This window comes from Octodon degus, unplaced genomic scaffold, assembly GCF_000260255.1.
Source record: "Octodon degus isolate 3935 unplaced genomic scaffold, OctDeg1.0 scaffold00022, whole genome shotgun sequence".
NCBI lineage: Eukaryota > Metazoa > Chordata > Mammalia > Rodentia > Octodontidae > Octodon > Octodon degus.
Genome location: NW_004524598.1, coordinates 21,995,077 through 22,014,224, shown reverse-complemented (window position 1 = coordinate 22,014,224; position 19,148 = coordinate 21,995,077). Strand labels below are relative to the sequence as shown.

The 19,148-nt window shown below is 51.8% G+C and overlaps 1 protein-coding gene across 2 annotated transcripts in view; it reads left to right on the top strand.

Moving 5' to 3' along the window:
* Tram2 (translocation associated membrane protein 2) overlaps positions 1-19,148 on the top strand; it is a 75,505-nt gene that overhangs the window by 36,122 nt on the left and 20,235 nt on the right. For both annotated transcript variants that reach the window (XM_004628283.2, XM_023711888.1), the window contains exon 2: positions 8,923-8,986. In XM_004628283.2, the coding sequence (XP_004628340.1) occupies positions 8,923-8,986 (64 nt within the window). The remainder of the gene's footprint in view (positions 1-8,922; positions 8,987-19,148) is intronic.

Genomic DNA, 19,148 nt, shown 5'->3' with positions numbered 1-19,148 from the left:
CAGTCCAGTGTTGAAGCAGTGGCTCTGTTGGGGGCTCTTAGCCAGATTTATGTTGAGAATCAAGAGCAGAGAGCCCAGCAGATAGAGCCGGGGATGTAGCTCAGTGGCACAGTGCCTGCCTGGCAAGCACAAGGTCCTGACACTCCCATGCCAAAAAGAGCCAGCAGAATGAGTTGAAATGCTATGAGTTCAGCCAGAAAGGAAGCTCCAGTGCCGTTGTGGCTCACAAAGATGGTACAGAGAAATTAGTTACTGAAAACGCTACTAAGAAAAGGCCATGTATTTCAGAACATAATAGCAAAAGTAGCCTCAGGGCATCGCAAGAAACAGAAAGGCACTGTCCTTTGAAACTTCCCAATTGAAAAAATGGAAGACTTTGCCGTGAGAAGGGAGCCCCAGAGTGCCATGTTCCAGAAAGGCCGAAGCCTAGGAAAGTTGTGCCTTGGGAACTGGTTCAGAGACACTCCAGCCTGACAGCCAAGAGAGGAGACTTGGCTGCTGCCCCAGCTGGTGGTGGAACTCGGTCACGTCCGGGAGGCACTGGGTTTAAGCGCATGCTGAGTGTAAGAGGTGTAGGGTCGGCAAGGCTTCTGTCCAGGTTTCAGAAGGCTGGGAGGCCCGGGTGCTCCTGCGGGGACAGTGTGTGGAGGTGTGAGGGGGAGCTGCAAGTGCAGTGGCCACCCTGGAAGGTTGGGAAGTGTGGCTCGTCTGGGGGGAGCTGCAAGGAGTGAATACCACTTGCCCGAGAAAGACACCATGGGAGCTGCGACTGCTGGAGCTGTTTGGGGTGGAGCTCCTCAAACTTCAGAAGGCCCATCTTGGACAGACGGCCGGCGAAGTGGGAAGTGGGGCTATGGGACTCACTGTTTGCCTTGTTGGATTCTGGACTTGCTTTGGCCTTGTTCCTCTGTGTCCCCTATCTGTACGTTTTGGAATAGGAATATCTGTGTTGTGCCATGGAACGTTGGAAGTGTTTAACTTTATTTTTGTTTGTACAGGTGCTCACAGCTAAGGGTTTGCCTTAGGAGACTTTGGACTTGGGTTTTTGACCAATGCTGAAGCAGTTAGGACTTTGGTAATTCTTGGAGATGGACTAAATGCCTTCTAAATAAAGGGATGAACATGAGTCTTTGGGGAGCCATGGAGGGAATGTTATGATTTGGATTGATTGATTGATTGATTGATTGATTGATTGGCAGAACTGGGGATTGAACTCAGGCCCTTGTGCTTGCCAGGGAAGCGCTTATTCTACTGAGCCATCTCCCCAGCCCCATGACTTGTGTTCAGATGTCTCCCAAAAGCCTCCTCTAGTCGTAGGTAGGGCTTTTTCAGAGGTGACTAGGTTGTGAGTGTGTGACTGATTCATGAACAGTGCTAGGATTAGTAAATCAGTCCACTGACTGGCTTGGCACTCCCTTAATCCCACCTATATTGAGCATACTCGGGGCAGAAAAAAGCTCTTCTCGCGCCGTGGTTGCTTGCTGTGCTGCCTTCTGCCTGCCGTGCGCTGTGTCTCCTCTGCGCTGCTACCTGCCTTGGAGCCAGCTTTATAAGTTGTGAATAAACCTTGCCTCCTGTAACTTGGGATGCTGGGTATCTTGTCTCTAATGAGAGAAAGTGCTAGGACAATGGCTGTTCGTCTTCTCATACCTACCGCTTGTTATCTTTTAATCTAGGGGACTGTACCTTGGCTGTTACTAGGGAAGTACTGCGGTGCAGCATAGAGTCTGGTGGGGGTGGCTGTTGACCTCTGCCCCATTTTCGCTATCAAAGTAGTTCTTCAGGCAAGGAAAGCAGCATCTCCCGGTGTTGCCAGAAGGCACACCGAAGGGTCCTGTCAGAGCTCTGCCCCCTGCGTTTCAGGCAGCGAGAGTAGAAAGCATCTTTGTCCCCGCCGTGTGCCTCTCACTGAGCACCAGAAGGCTACAGGCCTGCGTGCTTGGGTCCTCCCCCGTGCAGTAGGGAATCCTGCATCCACGGGCTCTCATGAAGGAAGAAGCCCAGCGTGCCCAGCACTGCAGGGAAATGATCTTACTTGAAATCTACTTAATTGACTCTAATGTTAAAAAATAAAATAGATGTCCACCAATGGGGAGTGACTTTCCAGTGTTTTCTTGTCTGACTGAAATTTTCCCATCTGTTGCCTGAGGAGAGTGGTGAAAAATCCATTTGGGGAAAACCTGAGAGGAGAGCCTCTGGCTTCTTGAGAGCAAAGCTGAGCTGAGCTGGGGTACGGGAGGTTGTGGGGGCCTCCTTTCCAGCTTCGGTGGGGCGGTTCACCCAGCTTTCACCTGTACTTGCAATGAAGAGCTCAGTGCCCTTGGCCGGAGTGCCGGCACCGTGCCCCTGTGCCGCGGGGTGCTGGCCTGCGGCACAGTGGAGCGCCTCAGAGCGAGCGGCTTCTGTGGCAGTAGGCACTCCCACCCCCACCCTGACCCCGGCCTGTTCTGCCCACTGCCCCTTCCGCAGCCAGAGCGTGGATGTGTGCCCAGGAAAGAGCAGGGTGTGCTGCACTGCCTACAGGGGTGGTGCCCACCAGGAAGCCACAGATGGCTTCCACCAGGGATCTCTCATCTCCAGTTTCCCACATCAGCCTCCAAAGAAAGAGGCATGGACCCCTGGGGCATTTGGAAGCCAGGGTGTCCTGGTGCCCAAGGCTGGCCGAGGCCTTCCCCTGCCTGTCACTCGGAGACGATACCCAGACTTGTCTTCACCAGGCGGAGAAGCAATGGTAGGTTGTGTACTTTGGGAAAGCCATGTTGGTACATCCGTCCAGGGAGGCTGAGTTTGGGGCACTGACAGCCATGCGGGTGAGGGAATGATGCTCTTTTGGAGCTGAGTATTGCAGGGCCTTTAAGGATGTTCCTGTTAGTTCACTCCTTTGGTTCTTCTGTGCCAGTCTATACAATGGGGACATTTCTCGTATCTGTTGTTCTTCTGTGCCAGTCTATACAATGGGGACATTTCTCGTATCTGTTGTATAGCTTTGAATGACAAAAGGACTTATAGAATCTTGAGAACTGTACCTGGTACTCAGTGAGACCCTGGTGACATCACCTGTTCTTGTGGTTAATGGGTGAAACAAGGATTCAGAGGCAAAATCCTGGTTGGTCCAGGTGACTCGGCTGGCCACGGCAGATCTGGGGCTGAATCCCGTCCAACACACAGAGCCGGCTGCAGCAGTTGCACCTGCATTTTGCAGTCATTCTGCAATGAGCAGCTCAGGTTCCTGTGCCTGCGTTAGAGCACGGCATGTGGGCTGTGTGCGTTGTGTTACAACCAGCCCTGGCACACACACAGCCCTGACCCACACACACAGGCCTGGCACGCGCACAGCCCTGACATACACAATGCCTCTGCCTTTGTGTTTGAGTTAAAAGTGTAATGAAGCTTTCTGTACATACACACGCACGTGCATGCTTGCAGCCCCTCTTCTGTACGTGTTTTCCTTTGCATTAGTGTATCCACATAGTGTTACTTTGAACGTTGGCCCACTGAGCTTGGCATTTAAAATGCTATTAAACTCAATAATGTTTCCTGTAAATAGCCCGAGAGGGATGAGAGGCAAGTGGAGTGGCATTGTTAATGGCCCTCGTTCTTAGCCCGCTGCGCTGCCCACGTCCAGCCTGCACTTGTAGAGAGGGACTTGATAATTGCTTGGTTCCTGGCCTGAGGTCAGGAAAGACTTACCGTTGGAGACCAGGTGCCACGGGGCCTCCGAGAGCTCACTGTGCTTTTTATGGTGCCCCTGTGCAAGCAGGATTGCTCCTTTCGGCTAGTGCCTTTTGGTTTGCGTGTTTATCAGTCAGTGTGGTGAGTTAAGGATGTGATCACTTTTCCTCCTTCGATGACTGCAAAAGCTACAGCACATTTCTGGCCACCTTAGCTAATGACTAGGCCCTCCTGGAGTGCCTTGGTGGGTCAGCCTCATCTTCGCCTTTGATACGGGTTTTGTTCTTGCTGTTCCTTGTGATCCTCTCGTGCTTCCGTTTTGTTACTGTTCTGTATCTTGTGCCGTATTACGCATGCACTAGATTTGTTTTGGGGACAAGTCTGATAAAACCATGTTGGCTGCTGCCTTTTGTGCTCATCCGCCGTGAGGTCTTGAAGGCCACCTTACTTCTCTGCGCCCCAAGTGCAGTGTTTGCATCTATGCACAGAAGCTGGCAGCATCTGGCTGAGGTGCGGCAGAGTGTGAGCCGAGTCGCCGGATCAGAGACACACATGATGGCACTGGCTCCCACTGCCTGGCCAGGGGGACAGGGTGGAAAAGTGCGGAGTGCGAGGCTTTCGCCTTAATTCAAGGTCCTGGTCCTGCTCTCTTAGACTCGTGTCCATAAGACGTGTTCAGCATTCATCTGCAGTTACCGCCTGTTATGGCTGCTTTCAGCATGAGTTCATCAAATGAATATCTGTGAGATAACCCATGACAGGCCGGCCCCGGGATGGAGCAGGGAGAGCTAAGGTGCACAGGAGCTGCCGTGGGGAGGGCCGGCTGAGGGGCCGGGCTGAGCCGGCTGCCCGCTTCCCTGCCACCTGCTGCGTCCGGGAGCCCCGTGAGTCTGAGTCGGCTCTGGCTTCTGTGCACATGAGGCTGTGTGCTGCTGCATGAGGCAGCTAAGCTCCTCTTCCTCCTGCAGCCCATAAAGGAAGAGACAGGTTAAGAAGGAAGGTAGGGCCCTCCCTGAGACTTGTCACGCAAGATGGGAGGGTTGTATGGCGTGTAAACTGTGCCTCAGTAAAGCTGTTGAAGATCTTGGCCCTCCCGGAACGGGCATTCGGGCTTGCCCTAATCCCTTCAGTCCTCCTTATTTGGGGATGTCATTCCTGAGAATTTGCTAGCTTGCTAGAATTTATCTGTGACCTCTCAAATCAATACCTGGATCAATACCTGGTGTTGTGGCCACTCTCAATGTACTTGCAGGGACAAAAGCTTGGGGTATCATGACGTGAGTGCTCCTGGCTAGGCTGGAAGGAGGTGAGGCTTTGTCTTCCTGTTCCAGCACACATGCTGTAAATAAGGCTCGTTTTCTTTTTTGTATGTATTTGGTACAGAGTCTACAGGGCCACTACGTAGGTCAGACTTGTAATTCTCCTGTTTTCAGCCTTCCAAGCTCTGGGATTACAGGCACATGGCACCAAGCCTAGTCTCAGCGTGCCCCGGGGATCAAACTCCAGCTGTTACACTCTGCTTAAGCAGGTGCTTTAATCCGCTGAGCTATTTGGCTGGCCAGTAAGTGTCATTTTCACAGTCTGTTTAGTGCCACTTTTTTTTTCCACATTCGTGGTGGTGTTTTTTTCTTTCTTTCTTAATCTTTTTGAGATAGAGTCAGGTTGGTCTTGAACTCACTTTGTAGCCTAGGCTGATCTCAAAATCACAAGGATCCTCCTGCCTCAGACTCCCCAGTGCTAGGATTATAGGCTTGTGGCACCATGCCCAGCTCACATTTGTGCCTTTTGTTAAGATTTCACTTTTGTTTGTTTTTGCACCAGGGACTGAACTCAGGACCTTGAACTTGCTAGGCAGGCACTTATGCCGCTGAGCTGTCTCCCTGGCGAGATTTCACGCTTCTACTCCGATCTCTAAGTGTAGTGCTGAAGTGCTGCCTAGTGTTCTGCGGTGAGCGCTGGAAGGCTGCCGTGTGCCCTGCGGAGACAGCGTTTGGTAGGTGTGCTTGTTAGGCCGAGCGGTTTGTCACATAGCCTCTTGTCATGAGTCAGTGTTAAGGAGTCAGCAGCGTGTATTAAATATGAAGTGTCTTTGGATAGAAGTGTGCACAGCGCAAGGTTGTGCATTGCATAAAGGTGACCAGAGGCTTGAAGGAACTTAGGCTTGTATTACTCCTAGATGTAGGGCTCGGCGCTCTTCTGGTTCAGGCTTGCAGTGACGCATGGACCGTACCTGCCACGCACGATGAAAATTAGCTGTGTACTGTGTGCAGCGCTATAAAGCGAGAGTGTATGCAAGCCCTCGAACCGAATCTGTCTCTTCCTTTAAAACAGAAAGGCAGTGCTTCCCCTCCTGGCTCCTTGAGGAGCGCCAGAGCTGTGGTTGCACTGCGACCCTGGCATAGACGTCTTAGGGATGCTCATCGAAGCTGAGGCTGCATGCTCCACTCCGATGTTGGGTAATGTTCCTTAGAGAGGGATGCTGGCCATCTAGGAGGCTTCTGGCACTCGCAGCTGGCGGGAGGCTGCTGACCCCAGCGTGCTCCAAGCCAGGACTGCAGGAGTCACAGGGGGCTTCTAGGCTCCTGCCCTGAGCAGCACTTTCTCTGCCCCTTGCCAGCAGGGCAGAGCTCAGGAGAGGGTGCCTACCGGCCAGGCTCTGTCCTGGCAGAAGGGTCTTGTCCTTCATCCTCCTGGAAGGAGGTGGGCACCGCAGGGAGCCACACACAGCCTGTGCTCTTAGACTTTTGGGGCGCTGCGTTTCCCAGGAACCTTGTGCTGTGTGTGAGACGGGGAAAGCAGCAGTCAGGTAGGTGCAGCCCGCGGGGAACCCCCACCCGGCCCTGAAGAGCAGACGCGCCTCTGGAGGGGGGCCAGGGGAGAGGTGTCTCGCCCAACTAGTCCCACAGTCTCGCTTTCCTTTTAATTAAGTTCTTACTTTTAATTGTGTTACAACTTTCTGTTTTTATTTCTTCTTTTGAGTTCTTACACTAGGGAGACCGTACGATATTTACACATGTGGATCTGGTTTATTTCACTTACGACTGTATCTTCTCTCCTTAATGAGAAGATTTGTACTAATAGTGTTTGGACAGGATATCATGTCTGCATCTTGTACTATGAATAACTTCTACGAAGACCACAATATGCAATGTATTAATTATTGTAACTGTTCTACTAAGCTGTTTTGAAACTGTCTCATTGCTATTTGTTTCTCAATAAAATTAATAACATTTAAAAAAGGAGAGGTGTCTGCAAGGGGTTTGTATAGTGTTCGGTGAACATTTCCTCTTTGCCTGCCTGTCGCCCCCTTCCGTTCTCTGGCTTCCAGCCCTTCCTCTGGCCCATGCTCACGGGAATTTTAGCCTTAAACACAAAGTGTGACCTCAAAGTGTAATGCAGACAGTGCAGTTAGGGGCTTGAGTCCAGGGTGGCCACCGGAGCAGAGTGTGGGGAGGAAGGCCAGGGTGCAGCTGTGGCCAGGAGGGGCTTCGTGGGGGGGCTGGGTCACGCGAGTGTAACAGCCGGATGGGTGTCCAAGAAAAGTTGTTGGTGTCAGCAGACAGCACTGGGGACAACTGCCCCTGGAGTGGGGGCAAGTAGTTCTGTGAAGCTGACTTTGTTTCCCGTCTTTCTCAGTGAGCAGGTGCTGAGCACGTACTGTGTGCACCTAGTTAGCTCCTTGAGGGGCTGCATGAAGATAAAGAGGCAGATGAAGGAGGTGGCGGCTCGGGGAGAGCCATCTGCAGCTCTGTGGAAACACCCGGCAGAAGGGTGGCCCGTGCTTCCAGTGACGAGCTATTTCCTGGAGCACCTGGAAGCTGTGGAAGAGGAGGCCCCTAGGGAACTGGGCCAGGAAGGAGCAGGGAGATTCAGCTTGATTGATGGATTGAGAGGGGGAGGAGGATGCAAATTGGGGGGCCCAGAGCCCCGAGGCTACGGTGAGCAGAACACGGGGCAGCTTTGAAAGGTCTTAAGAACACGGGCCCGAAGGTTGTAGACCTGTGTGCGTAGGTAGTGTTTCGAGTTCCAGAGCTGCTCCTCACACTTGGTTGAACGTGTTTAAGGGATGGGCACGAATACAGAGAAAGGCTCCTCAGGCCTCACTGCCTGGGAGAGGTACATAACACCTCACAGCGTTTGAGTCCAGGTCTTGTTGGGCAGGGAGAGCCTTTGACCTCGAAGCAGAGGGTCGTCTCTGCAGGTAAGCAGAGGACTGTCACCTCTTATGGAGTGTCCAGAGCGATATTTACACCTCCCCAGCCTACGGCTTCCTGCTGACCTCTGTGTAGAGAAGAGCGGTCGCCCCTGAGGCCACCTGGGAAGGCACCTCCCTCCCCCAGCCCTGGGACACCTCTCAGAGCAGTGTGGGTGGTGACCTCAGCCCAGCTGTACTTGTGGGGTGTTGTAAACAGCATCTAACAGCTGCCGTTGCCACCCCAGTCCACAGCGCCCGAGCAGCTGAGGTCCGTCAGCTGGCCCCGGTTTATGGACAGGGTGCAGACACTCGGTGGTGTGAAGTGGTTGGCTCGCAGGCACGTGACAGCAGGGCCGGCTTTCCGACCCACGCAGCTGACTATTGAGCCCAAGCTTCAAGCCCTCCATTTTGTTGATTTCCCCACTTGTGAAACTGTCATAGTACTGATTGGGCTATTAATAACCAGGTGACAGCCGTGGCCTTTCCTGCAGCATAACTAAATTTTAAAGGTAGCTTTCAAAATAGGCAAGCCATGTTGTCCCATGTTCATCTGTTGAACAGATAACAAAATTAGCAACTAGAATTTTCTATCCTAGAAGCTGAGGTTTAGGCCTTTAGTGCTGCTGACCGATACGCAGTGCCTAAAGTGCTAGGGAAACCCAGCCAGCCAGTCCTCCACTCCAGGGAGCTGTGGCTTTGTCTCCCATAGCTGGGAGTGCAGCTCTGGCCCTGTAAACTCAAGAATGACCTAAGTGCATGGATGGCGGGCAGATTTCAGTCCCTTGCTTGGAGCCCTGGCCGACCAAGCCCAGCCTGCTTCTGGTCATCTGTGGTAAATGCAGGTACTTTAGGACCAAATACTTGGGAACCCGAAGTGTCTTGTTTTGCTTTGCTTTGTTTTGTTTTGGTAAAGAAAAATGGAACAAAAACTCTGCATCAGGTGACCTCCTCCGAGCGAGCAGTGTGCATCCGAGACGCAGGAGGGCTGGGCACGCAGCGGTAGGTGGCTCCACATGGCTCAGAAGTTAAACTGGAACTTTTCCCTTGTTTTACAGGTCACAGCCAAGACCGCCTTCCTATTTATTTTACCTCAGTATAATGTTAGCGTGCCTACAGCAGGTAAGAGAAGTGCTGGTCCCCGCCCCTCCCGCACCCCGCACCCCAGGTCTTGGGAGCGCCTTCTGCCCTGTACAGGGGGCTGGTTAGGTTCGCACCTGGGCTTCACATCCTCCCCACTGCAGCAGTGACCCATCGTGGCATCAGCTGGAGACGTTCCTCTGCTTTCCAACTGCAGCAAAACCCTGCTGCCTGTGCCCAGAGCATCCCGCTTTGGCTTCTGTTGGGGGCAGGACTGCGGGCACTGTGTCTGTTGACTTCTTCTTAAGAACTCGGTCTCCTTTGTGCATGTTTCAAGAGGAGAGTGAGCAGGGTGCTGCCCTCGACGGTGCCTGGGTATGTGGCCTGGCGTCACTGCTGCCCCCTCGCCAAGTCCGGATCAGGAGCGGGCCCGGGCCCAGCTGTGTGTGTTGAGGGCCGCTGCCCCTGCGGCTGCATCACGAGCTGCCCTGCGTGTCTGAGTATTTCCCGAGGCTGCAGCGCGCTGGCCTGGTACCAGGCAGCCCACGCTTATGCTGAGCAGTTTCTAGCTCAGGAGCTGCAGGGCCAGGCAGGTGCAGGGCCGGGCAGGTGGGAGAGAGCTGCAGGGCCGGGCTGAGCCTGGGAGAGAAAGGATGTGCCTGAACGGGGAGCTGCTGCGCCTTACAGCTGGTTGTAAACAGAGTGCTGTGGGCACCCGTGGGCTGTGTGCCTGCAGCCCTGGGGTTCTTGGGTCCACCCTGGCCAGAGCCAGGCATCGCCCCTTTTGCCTGCTCACGCCCTGGTGCACTCCAGTGCCGGTGGGGCCAGGGAATTCTGCTGCTCTGTGTCATGTGGCCCAAAGTCACAGTTAGGCCTCTTTTATTCTTGTAACTTGAAAACCCTAAAATAATCTATAGATCCAGCTGTACTTATACTTTAGTGATTTTTTTATTTTTTTATTTTTTTTGCTCCGAATGCCTTCAGGGCAGGTTTGGCTGGCTTGAGTTGTGGGGATCGAACCACAGCAACCTGAGCCTGACTGCTTTGTTGAAGCAGCCACTTTAGTGATTTTTTTAAAATACTGTTTTTAATTGTGTTAAAACAGCTGGACCTGTGACATAGATTGTACTCCTAGCTTACTGGGGTGTCATGCAGCCTGGGCAGGCCAGCAAGTCCCCATCTCAAAAAATAAAGATTTAATTTAATGTTGGATGTATGCTGTCACTTTTCTATTTTGAAGTGGGGCATTGCTACGTTACCCAGGCTGGCCCAGAACTGCGGGGCTCAGGCAGGCCCGCCTCGGCTTCCCAAGTAGCTAGGACTCCAGCTGCATCCCACTGTGCCCAGCCGAAGGCTTATCATCACAGCTGTTTTTAAGATTGTATCGCAGGGGCTTTGGGTACATTCACACTGTGCTGCTGTCCCTCTCTAGACTTCTTCCATCCTGAGAACTGTAGCCACAGACAGCAGGTCCCCGTCCCACCCTCCGTTCTTCCCTCAGCAGCTACCGCTCCTCACTGTCTCTGATTTGACACACCTGGTCCACATCATGTGCTGTTTGTCCCATAGGAACTGTTAAGAATTTATTTTTAAATAAACATTTAAAAAATAATTATGTAAACTGTATAAAAGTCTTAAATAAGATATATAAAATACAGAAAAACATACGATAGAACATCACACATGACCCCACTACCCAACAAGCCCTGGCGTAATTATTTGTAACACTTTTCTTCATTAGCATAGGATGGGCTTTTCCTCATGCCATTAATTATTGTTCTGTCCAGCAAGACATGAAAATGTTGAGAGGTTTCAGTAGAGACACTGCAAGTCACCTTGGCGCTGTTGGATGTTCTAGTTCCTGCTGTACAGTGTGGAGCGCAGTCTCATGGCTCCAGGTCTTCACTCATTCGTGATTGTTTTGTCAGGATAAATTCCTGTTAGAATTTCTGAGCCGTAGCATGTGCACGCTAAAGGTCCTGTGTTTGCATTGCCAGAATGCCTTCATTAGCTGATTCTCACCACCCATAAATTCTAGGCTTTTGAAGTATTTTTGTAAAGGCAAAGCACATAGGCTTTTTTCTCTTTTTTCCCCCTCTGTCTCTTAATGTCAGAATGCCAGTTCATAAATTTAAAAGATGTCCTGCTATCAAATAATGTGTTGATATTTGCATTAAATTTCTATTTATATCAGCTTATATGGAATACCAGCTGGTAGCCCAGCCCTGCATTAAAATTTTATGGTGCAAGGGGCCAGGGAGATAGCTCAGTAGAATAAGAGCCTGCCTGGCAAGTGCAAGGTCCTGAATTCAATCCCTGGTACCGCAAAAAAAAAAGACCCTGTACCAAAGAAAGAATTTTGTGGTGCAAAGCTATGGGCCTGGGAGCCATGGCAGGTGATGTCCGTGTGGCCAGTGCATTCGTGTCAGAGGAAGGGCCCTCCCAGAGACGGTGGAGGAATCAATCCCTAACACTTGTCTCAGCAGAATGGGAGGCACAGGCTGCACTCTGCCTCCCGGGCCGTGCGGAGCCTCTGGGCATGAAGAATTGCCCTCCAGCTCCCAGATGCATGGCTGTGGTTATCTGTCTAACCAATTCATTGGTCAACCTAGACAGATGTATCCGTGCCTGTAGTGGATTAGGCCTGGGTGGGAAGTAACATGGGGAGGAAAGGGTAACAGGCAGATAAACAGTAGATAATTATGCTGTAATGGACTAGGGTGGTGAAGGAGGTACAGAAGGCTGTGTGAGTAGCAAAGCTAAAGGGCAAGGAGGAAATTTCCCAGAAGCTTTTGCACAGCGGGGCTCAGGGAGGGTTGCGAGGCGGGCAAAGGGAAGGATCTGGCAGAAGGACACCTCTGGCGCAGGGCGCTGTCTGCGAACGTCTGCAAGGAGGTCGGGCCGTGGGCAGGCCCAAGGCGGGGTTCTGGCCCACGTGCCCAGAGTGCCAGGGCCGCCTGTGTCTGGGAGGCTGCTGGAAGCTGGCCCTGGAGTCCTGCTGCAGGCCTGGAGAGGGCCTACATAGGCTGCATGAATCCATGCCAGGTTGAGGGGGTTCAGGTACGTTAGAAGAAGAAAATGTAGTAGTAGTCTGTTGTTAGAATCTTGCCATTTGGGGTTATTTGAAAAATGACAAGCAAATAGTCAAGAAAGACAATAAGACCAGAAGAGCCTGCCTAATTTTGTTTGGAGCTCCTTAATCAACAACCTAATATGGCAATGTTTAGTTTGTAAGAACTAGAGGAAAGCATATTTTTCATGGGAAAAAAACAAACAACACTTTTAAGAGGTATGTTAAGGCTGTGATTTGGAAGTCGGCTTAGAGCCTGAAATGCTCAGAAATGTGTCCTTTTTTGTATACCCAGGGTAAATTCTGACTCTGGGGTTTCTTCCTTAAGTGTGCAGTTTGTTTAACTCAGTTTAAAATTGAATTTTAGTAGCACAGGAGCTGCTTTCATACGAAGTGGCCTGTCGCTTCTACCTGCCTGCATCTTCCTCAGCTGAGCGCCTCGGGTTCTCAGGTGCAAAGCTGTTGTGACGTTGGCCTTGAGGCTCTTCTGAGGCTGCTTTGTCTTGCTATGACTCCCCTTTTTCCTGCTGTTCCTGCTCCCCTTCTGCTCTCCTAGGGCTGGTGTAAGGAGCATGCCAGACTCAGCCCCACAGCTGGGAGCCTCGGAGAGGCTCTGTTCAGGCCATGGCTCTTCTGGTGCTGCCGTGGCTCGTGGAAGCCCTCCAGTGACCTCACGTCAACCTCTCTGTCCAAACTGCCCTACTCTACCAACGCCTGGACTTAACTAATGACATCTGCAAAAAACCCTCTTTCCAAATTAGGTCACATTTGAGAGTTCTGGGCATCAGGAGGACATCAACATGTGAATTAAAGGAGGGTCACAGTTCAGCCCATGCTACCAGCTATAAATGTATGACTTGTCACAGTAAAATCAGCAAATTGAGAAACTTAAGCTTCCTGCAGAGAAAGGGGGACAGAGAGGGGGACAGAGTAACAGCAGTGACACAGCTGTGCACCCTGATAGATGCCTACCATGCTTATGTCCTTGAGGTATCTTTAAGGTCAACAGTGATGAAGGAGGAAGGGCCCTTTTTCACCAAATCTCTGCTCTCTGGATTTGTTTGCCACTCTCAGGGTCACCAGACTTTGCAAATACAAATCCATGACTGCTGATTAAGTTCCCGAGTTTGATCCCCAGTACTGCAAATAAATAAATAAGGGTATATTTCAGATAAACAAATGCTTGTTTTGTTTTCAGTATGAGAATATCCCAAGGGGACAGAATTATACTAGAAAATTATTGTATATGCAAAATTCACATTTAAATGGCCACCCCGGACTGGCCAAATAGCTCCGCGGATTAAAGCGCCTGCTTAGGCAGACACAGCAGCGGGGGTTTGGTCCCCGGTGTGCTGTGCCATGCTGGCCCCACCCCTGGGGCATGCTGAGATGGTGATTGAGACTGGGCATGGTGGCACGTGCCTGTAATGCCAGCTTTTTGGGAGGCTGAACACAGGTGAATCACTATGAGTCCGATCTACGTAGTGAGACCCTGTAGACTGTGTAGACCGTCACTAACAAAAACAAAAAAAAAATTCAACGGCCACCCCATGTATCGGGTATCTGCACACCTGGCAAGAAATGTTCGGCCTCCCATCTTACCACTAGATGCTTACGGTAGGGTCCTGCTAAAGCACCACGGGATATCATAGATGATGGTCAGAAATACATAAACTAAAAGATCAGAAAGCAACAGGAGGTGGGTTCCTCCCACAGGCAGACCTGAGGCCTGCTAGCCTCTGCCGCTATAGAAGAGGTGAGCCACAGGGGCCAGGAGTGTATTTACACACACGTGGGTTGTGCACACTGCTGTGCCAGACAGGTGATTAGCATCCGGGCTGCACCCCTGGTTTTTCTGTCACTCTTTGGTCCGGGGAAGGCTGGGGGAAGTGGGGCGTATCACGGAGTGGATGGGATGCTGTGACGGCCACAGCAGAGCAGAACTCACAAGCCGGTGGGATGGGGTCCTGGGAGCTCCAGCAGGTAGGTGCACCTGAGCCTGCCTGCTCTTGAACACCTAGCATCTAAAGCCTGAGGTGACTGGCGGGGCTCTGCAAGAGAAGGGCTTGTTTGCAGGGATCGAAGGTGAAAAATTCCTCCTTTGGCTCTGTGGATCCCATTGGTCTCATTCCTACCATCTGCCAGGGTGCGATTTGCAGTGAGAGATGAAAAGCCCAGGACCCTCCCGCAGCGCAGCTCAACCTTGTTCTCTCAGCGCCTTCTCAGCCTGGCTGCATTGCCCATTAGGTACAGAGCTGGCCGATGGCTTTGAAGCCTCTTTCAGCGAGGCCTTTGTCCAGAGCCAGAGTGGTTCTTGTTTCCTGGCTGGCTGGTGGGAGTGGGTGTTGTCTCCTGCTTGGGTCCTACACTCAAAAGACTGGCGTCGCATATCAGACCCAGCCTTTTGTGTAAGGTGAGCTCCTGGGGGCAAGGAAGGGAAGGGTCGGGTGGGCGCCAGCAGTGCTGGAGATGGAAGCTGAGCTCAGTGACAGATGGAAGCTGCTTGGTCGGACCTGGGGCTCTTACAGCTTGGAAGAGACTTGGGGCTCCTCTGTCTTACCCCCTCAGAATAGATGTGGTTCCAGAGAGTTGCTTGGTGCCCCCAAGGGTGCCCAGACAAGGCAGCGGAGGGACTGAGCTGCCCACACTCCAAAGCTCCAGGCCAGGAAAGTTTTAGAAAGGTGGGGTTTGTGGGTGGCACAGTGGGTTTAAGGGATGCTAGTGTCTTGGAGGCAGAGCTCTGACTGTTTTCTGGCTTTGTCGTGCCAGATAGCCACCAAGATCTCTGGCCCTCAGGTTCTGTCCTCACGGTGAGAGAAACACTTCCCAGCCCAGGGTGCCGGCTCTGGGGCCCCGTCTGGGACTTGGGCTTGTGTTTCGCTGATCCTTACCTCCTCACGTCTCATGGTCAGAGCATCATTTCTCTTGTCCAGCTAGTATCTGTCTTTTTTCCTGATCAGTTTGTTATTCCTGAAATTTTTGTCTCTAGTTTAGCAATGAGCTTGGTGAAATTGTTATTTTTATCCAAGTAAAGAAAGAATCCAATTTTAGGTATTTTCTGTTGCTATTGTATGTGATCCTTGAGACATTATTTCTTCCTTGATGGCTCTCAGTGAGGGACCTCGGCCCATCTTCTTGTCTTTCATACATCTTTTCACATCATAAAGCTAAGCATTTTTGGGCTGGGGAAATAGCTCAGTGGTCTAAGTGCCTGCCTGGCAAACCCAAGGACCCAGGTTCGATCCCTGGTACCACATGCTGCCCTAGTGCCGTGGCGGCTAACAGTGCCCCAAAACGAGATGGTGGCACATGCCTGTAGTCCCAGCACTGGGGAGGCTGAGACAGGAGTATCACTGTGAGTCTGAACTGTATAGCAAGACCCTGTACCACACAAATACTTAAAAAACAAACAAAAAACTATGTTTTTAGAAGTCTCCCTAGAGCACTACAAAACCGGAGAGAGTCTGTTCCAGAGCGTTGGCATGAGGTGCAGATGGTGGCTTTGGAGCCAGTTGGTGGTCGGTGGGGTCTTCAGCGCTCTGGCCTCGGCTCATGTGCAGTGGTGACAGTGGTGCGGGCTGCTTGTCCGGATGGCAGGAGTGGCCTGTGTGCATACACAGAGGGGCAGAGCCCAGGCTCCAGGGCTTGGCAGGCGTGTGCCCTGAGTAGGGGGAGGCGCCTGCGGGCCTGACCTGCTGGTGAGCGGCCACCTTCTCCCTGCGTCTCCTCCGTGCCCCTCCTCTCTGTCTCCGTGTGGTGAGCATGGTGTTGAAGACCAGCCCCAGGCCTTACGCTGCCAGCCACAACCGGTCCCCTCCCCCCCCCTTTGTCCTGCCTCCATTCCTTCCTCTTCTCCTACTGCTTCTTCCTCTTTCCTCCTCCTCTCCCACCTCCCACCTTGCTCCCTCCCCTTTCTCCCTCTTACCTCAGAGTCTCTGCACTGCCCAGACTGGCCTTGAGCTTGTCCTCCCGTTGCCTCAGCCTCCCAGTAGCTGCAGTGCCCTATTTTTATAAGGCAGACAGTCACATTGGACGGGTCCCACCCTAGTGACCTCATTTAAACTCGGCAGCCCTGTAAAGATCCTTCCTGCAGTAACACAGGGGCTTGGGGAGGGCAGCAGGGCAGCTCAGTCCATGCCAGTGTGCATGTGCATGTGTGTGCCTGTGGGGAAAATGCCCCTGCCACACCTTCCGGGCAGGAGGCTACAGGGGGTATGGCCCGGCGGCCTGGGGCTGGGGCGTGGTCAGGCGAGGTCAGAATGCTGGTGCCCTGCTCATCCTGTGCACTCCTGTCCTCCCTCCCACCCAGGGCTGAGGGCACACAGAAGCCTGGTGGGGACCTGTGGACGTGACCCCGGCTCTGGCTCTGGCCGGCCTGACCTACCCTCGCTGGCTGCAGGCTCTGTGGGCTCGTCTCCTGCTTGTCTCGGAGCCTCAGCTGCTGTCAGTAGGGAGGGACAGCAGGCAGGGTTACTGTGAGGAGGGGCGAGGAGGGGTGCATGATGCCACTTGCTGGGCGCTTCCGTAGGCTGCAAGGCCAGTGAGTGGCTTGTGAGTGTCGTGTGTCTGCTGCCCTACACGGAACCGCTCGTAGATGGAGGGCTGGGGGCTGCGTACCAGCTGTTCCATGCTTCAGCTTCTGATTTCCCTGCGGGGAACAGTCATGCTGGTTTTATCTATTTGCCAACTCTCTATAGCTTATGGGCCACATATGTATTTTATTCTTACAGCTTTGTAAAAAAAAGTAGTTTTATTCCCATTGTCTGGAAGTGTGACTGGGAGAGAGAGACCTCGGGTCACAGCCGAGCAGTTGCCCAAGTGAGCATTAGGTCTCATCGCCCACGTTCCTGACCCCTGGGGAAAGAAGGGCAGAATGGAGCCTCAGTGCAGTCACCTGAGCTGCTTTTTGGCCAGCAGGTACGCGCAGTCAGGTGCAAGCCTGCGTGGGAGGGAGCTGAGTGGAGCCTTCCTCTCCGGCACCGGCACCGGCACCAGCACCGGCACCAGGGCAGTCCTTTGCTCTGGAGCACTGCGCAGGATTTCCATTCTGCCTTATATGAAGCACTGCAGCGTGCAAATGCAAATATGTATTTTTTTCTTTTTCTGTTTTCTCACAGGTGGAGTGTTTTTTTCTTCTTCTGTACATCACTTCTTTCTGCTGAGTGACATATCTTGGGTACCATTTCATAACAACATACAACACATTCAGTGAAGTTTCCTGTTTTTAATAGTACAGCATGCTGAATTTTAAAATGCATGCACCACGCTATCAGAAGCTCAGTGCAGACCGGGCTTCCTTGTGCCTCTTCAGGGCAGTGCCGCCTCCCGAAGCCATGGCTATGCTGAGTCCCCTACTTAGTTTTACCCTTTTTTTTTTGCTTCATTTTTCTTGGACTTTTATCTTTTGGGTCAGCATCAGCCCTTTTATTTTAATCGGGTCAGAATCACTTAGAGGTGGTGTTAAGCAGATTCTAGGGTAACACAGAAACCAAGTTTCCGACCTGGTTGACCTGGAGCGGCCCCAGGATGGGCATTGCTAAGCTCCAGTGGCGACGTTTTGAGGAGCTGTGGTGCATCACAGGTTGAATCCCTTACCCTAAACACTTAGGACCAGAGATGTTACAGGTTTCAGATTTTTAAAAGAGAACAAAACCCCAGGCTATCTCATATGTGCAGTGGGCTGACGATTGGACCCCCGTCTAAAAATCAAGTTTGTCTGTGCTTCGCACTTACCTTACACACACAGCCTGCAAGCAACTCCATCCAGTTACTTTAATGCGCGTTTGTTTACAATTCATCATGTCACATGAGGTCATGTGTGAAATTTTTCACTGTGGCTTCGTGTTGGTGCTCAAAACTATGGATTTTGAAACTTTTCAGATAAGAGGTGCTTAGCCTGTGTATCTGTACTTTATGTGCAAGTTTCCTATGGATGAAAACACCAGGTGGTTTTAGTTTATTGTTTAAAAGCAATGCTGTCAGGGGCACATGCCTGCAATGATCCCAGCACTCGGAAAGGCTGGAGGCAGGAGGAGCGTAAATTCAGGCCGAGCCTAGACAATGTAACTGGTTGGTAAAATCCTGTGACAAAACGTTAAAAAACGGGGTAAGGAGGTAGCTCAGCAGTTCAGAGGCCCTGCATTCAACCCTCATACCACAGAACAAACAAAAACAGTGCTATAGGGCAGGACAGACCTTTCAGAGCTTTCGGCAGACAGACAGTCCTGCAGCACTCAAGCATGCAGTGGGTCTGCCCCCAGCACATGGCTCGTTGTTGTCGCAGCGAGTACTGGGTACGCAGTAAGAGGAGGAATTGCTGCAGCCAGGTTCCATACATGTGCAATATCACAGCAGTTGCCAAACACCCCCCGCAGGCGCAGTGCTGTTCTCGAGATCCCCCTCCCTGCCCCAGAGCGTGAGAGAGCTGTTTCCCCACCCCCTTCAGCAAGAAGGGTATTGTCACGCTTTGGATTTTTGCCAATCTGATAGGTATGAAACGGAATCTCAGTGTAGTTTTAATTTGCATTTCTCTTCTGTGTGAGGCTGAGCGTAATGTGTAGGAGCCATCTGTGTTTCCCTTTTCCGTGAATTGTTTTTCTTAGCCAATTTTTCTGCTAGCTTTTGATCTTTTTATCCTGAAGTTCTAGAAGCTTTTTGCATATTAGCAAGATAAGCCATTTGTGTCTGATCTGAATTGTAATATTTTATTACCTGATCTCTTTTTTTACACTGGTGCTGGGATTGGGCCCAGCTAGGTCCTTGGCTGTGCCAGGCAGGGGCTCTGCCACTGCTCCACCCAGCTCTCCTTGGTTCTTGCTTTTGTTCAAGGTGTTTTTCCCCATATCTTTCTTTCTGGCAAGTGAGATTTAAAATGATAGGAAAAGAGAGTTGGCTGTTGGAGCAGAATACTGTAGAAGTCAATTTTACAAATCCAGATTTGCAAGCATTAGGAGCAGAGCTGGGAAAGGTAGAAAGACCCAGGAATGCTCTTCTAGCAGCCAGCCTTCAGAGGAAGCAAGAAGCTTTCGTGCGGATGCCGGGAGTCTGGCAAGTTCTGAAAAGCAGTTGGGGTGTGGTGGCAAGGAGGCCCCAGCTTGGGTCGGCAGGGGAAGCCAGAGGCTACCCAGGAATATT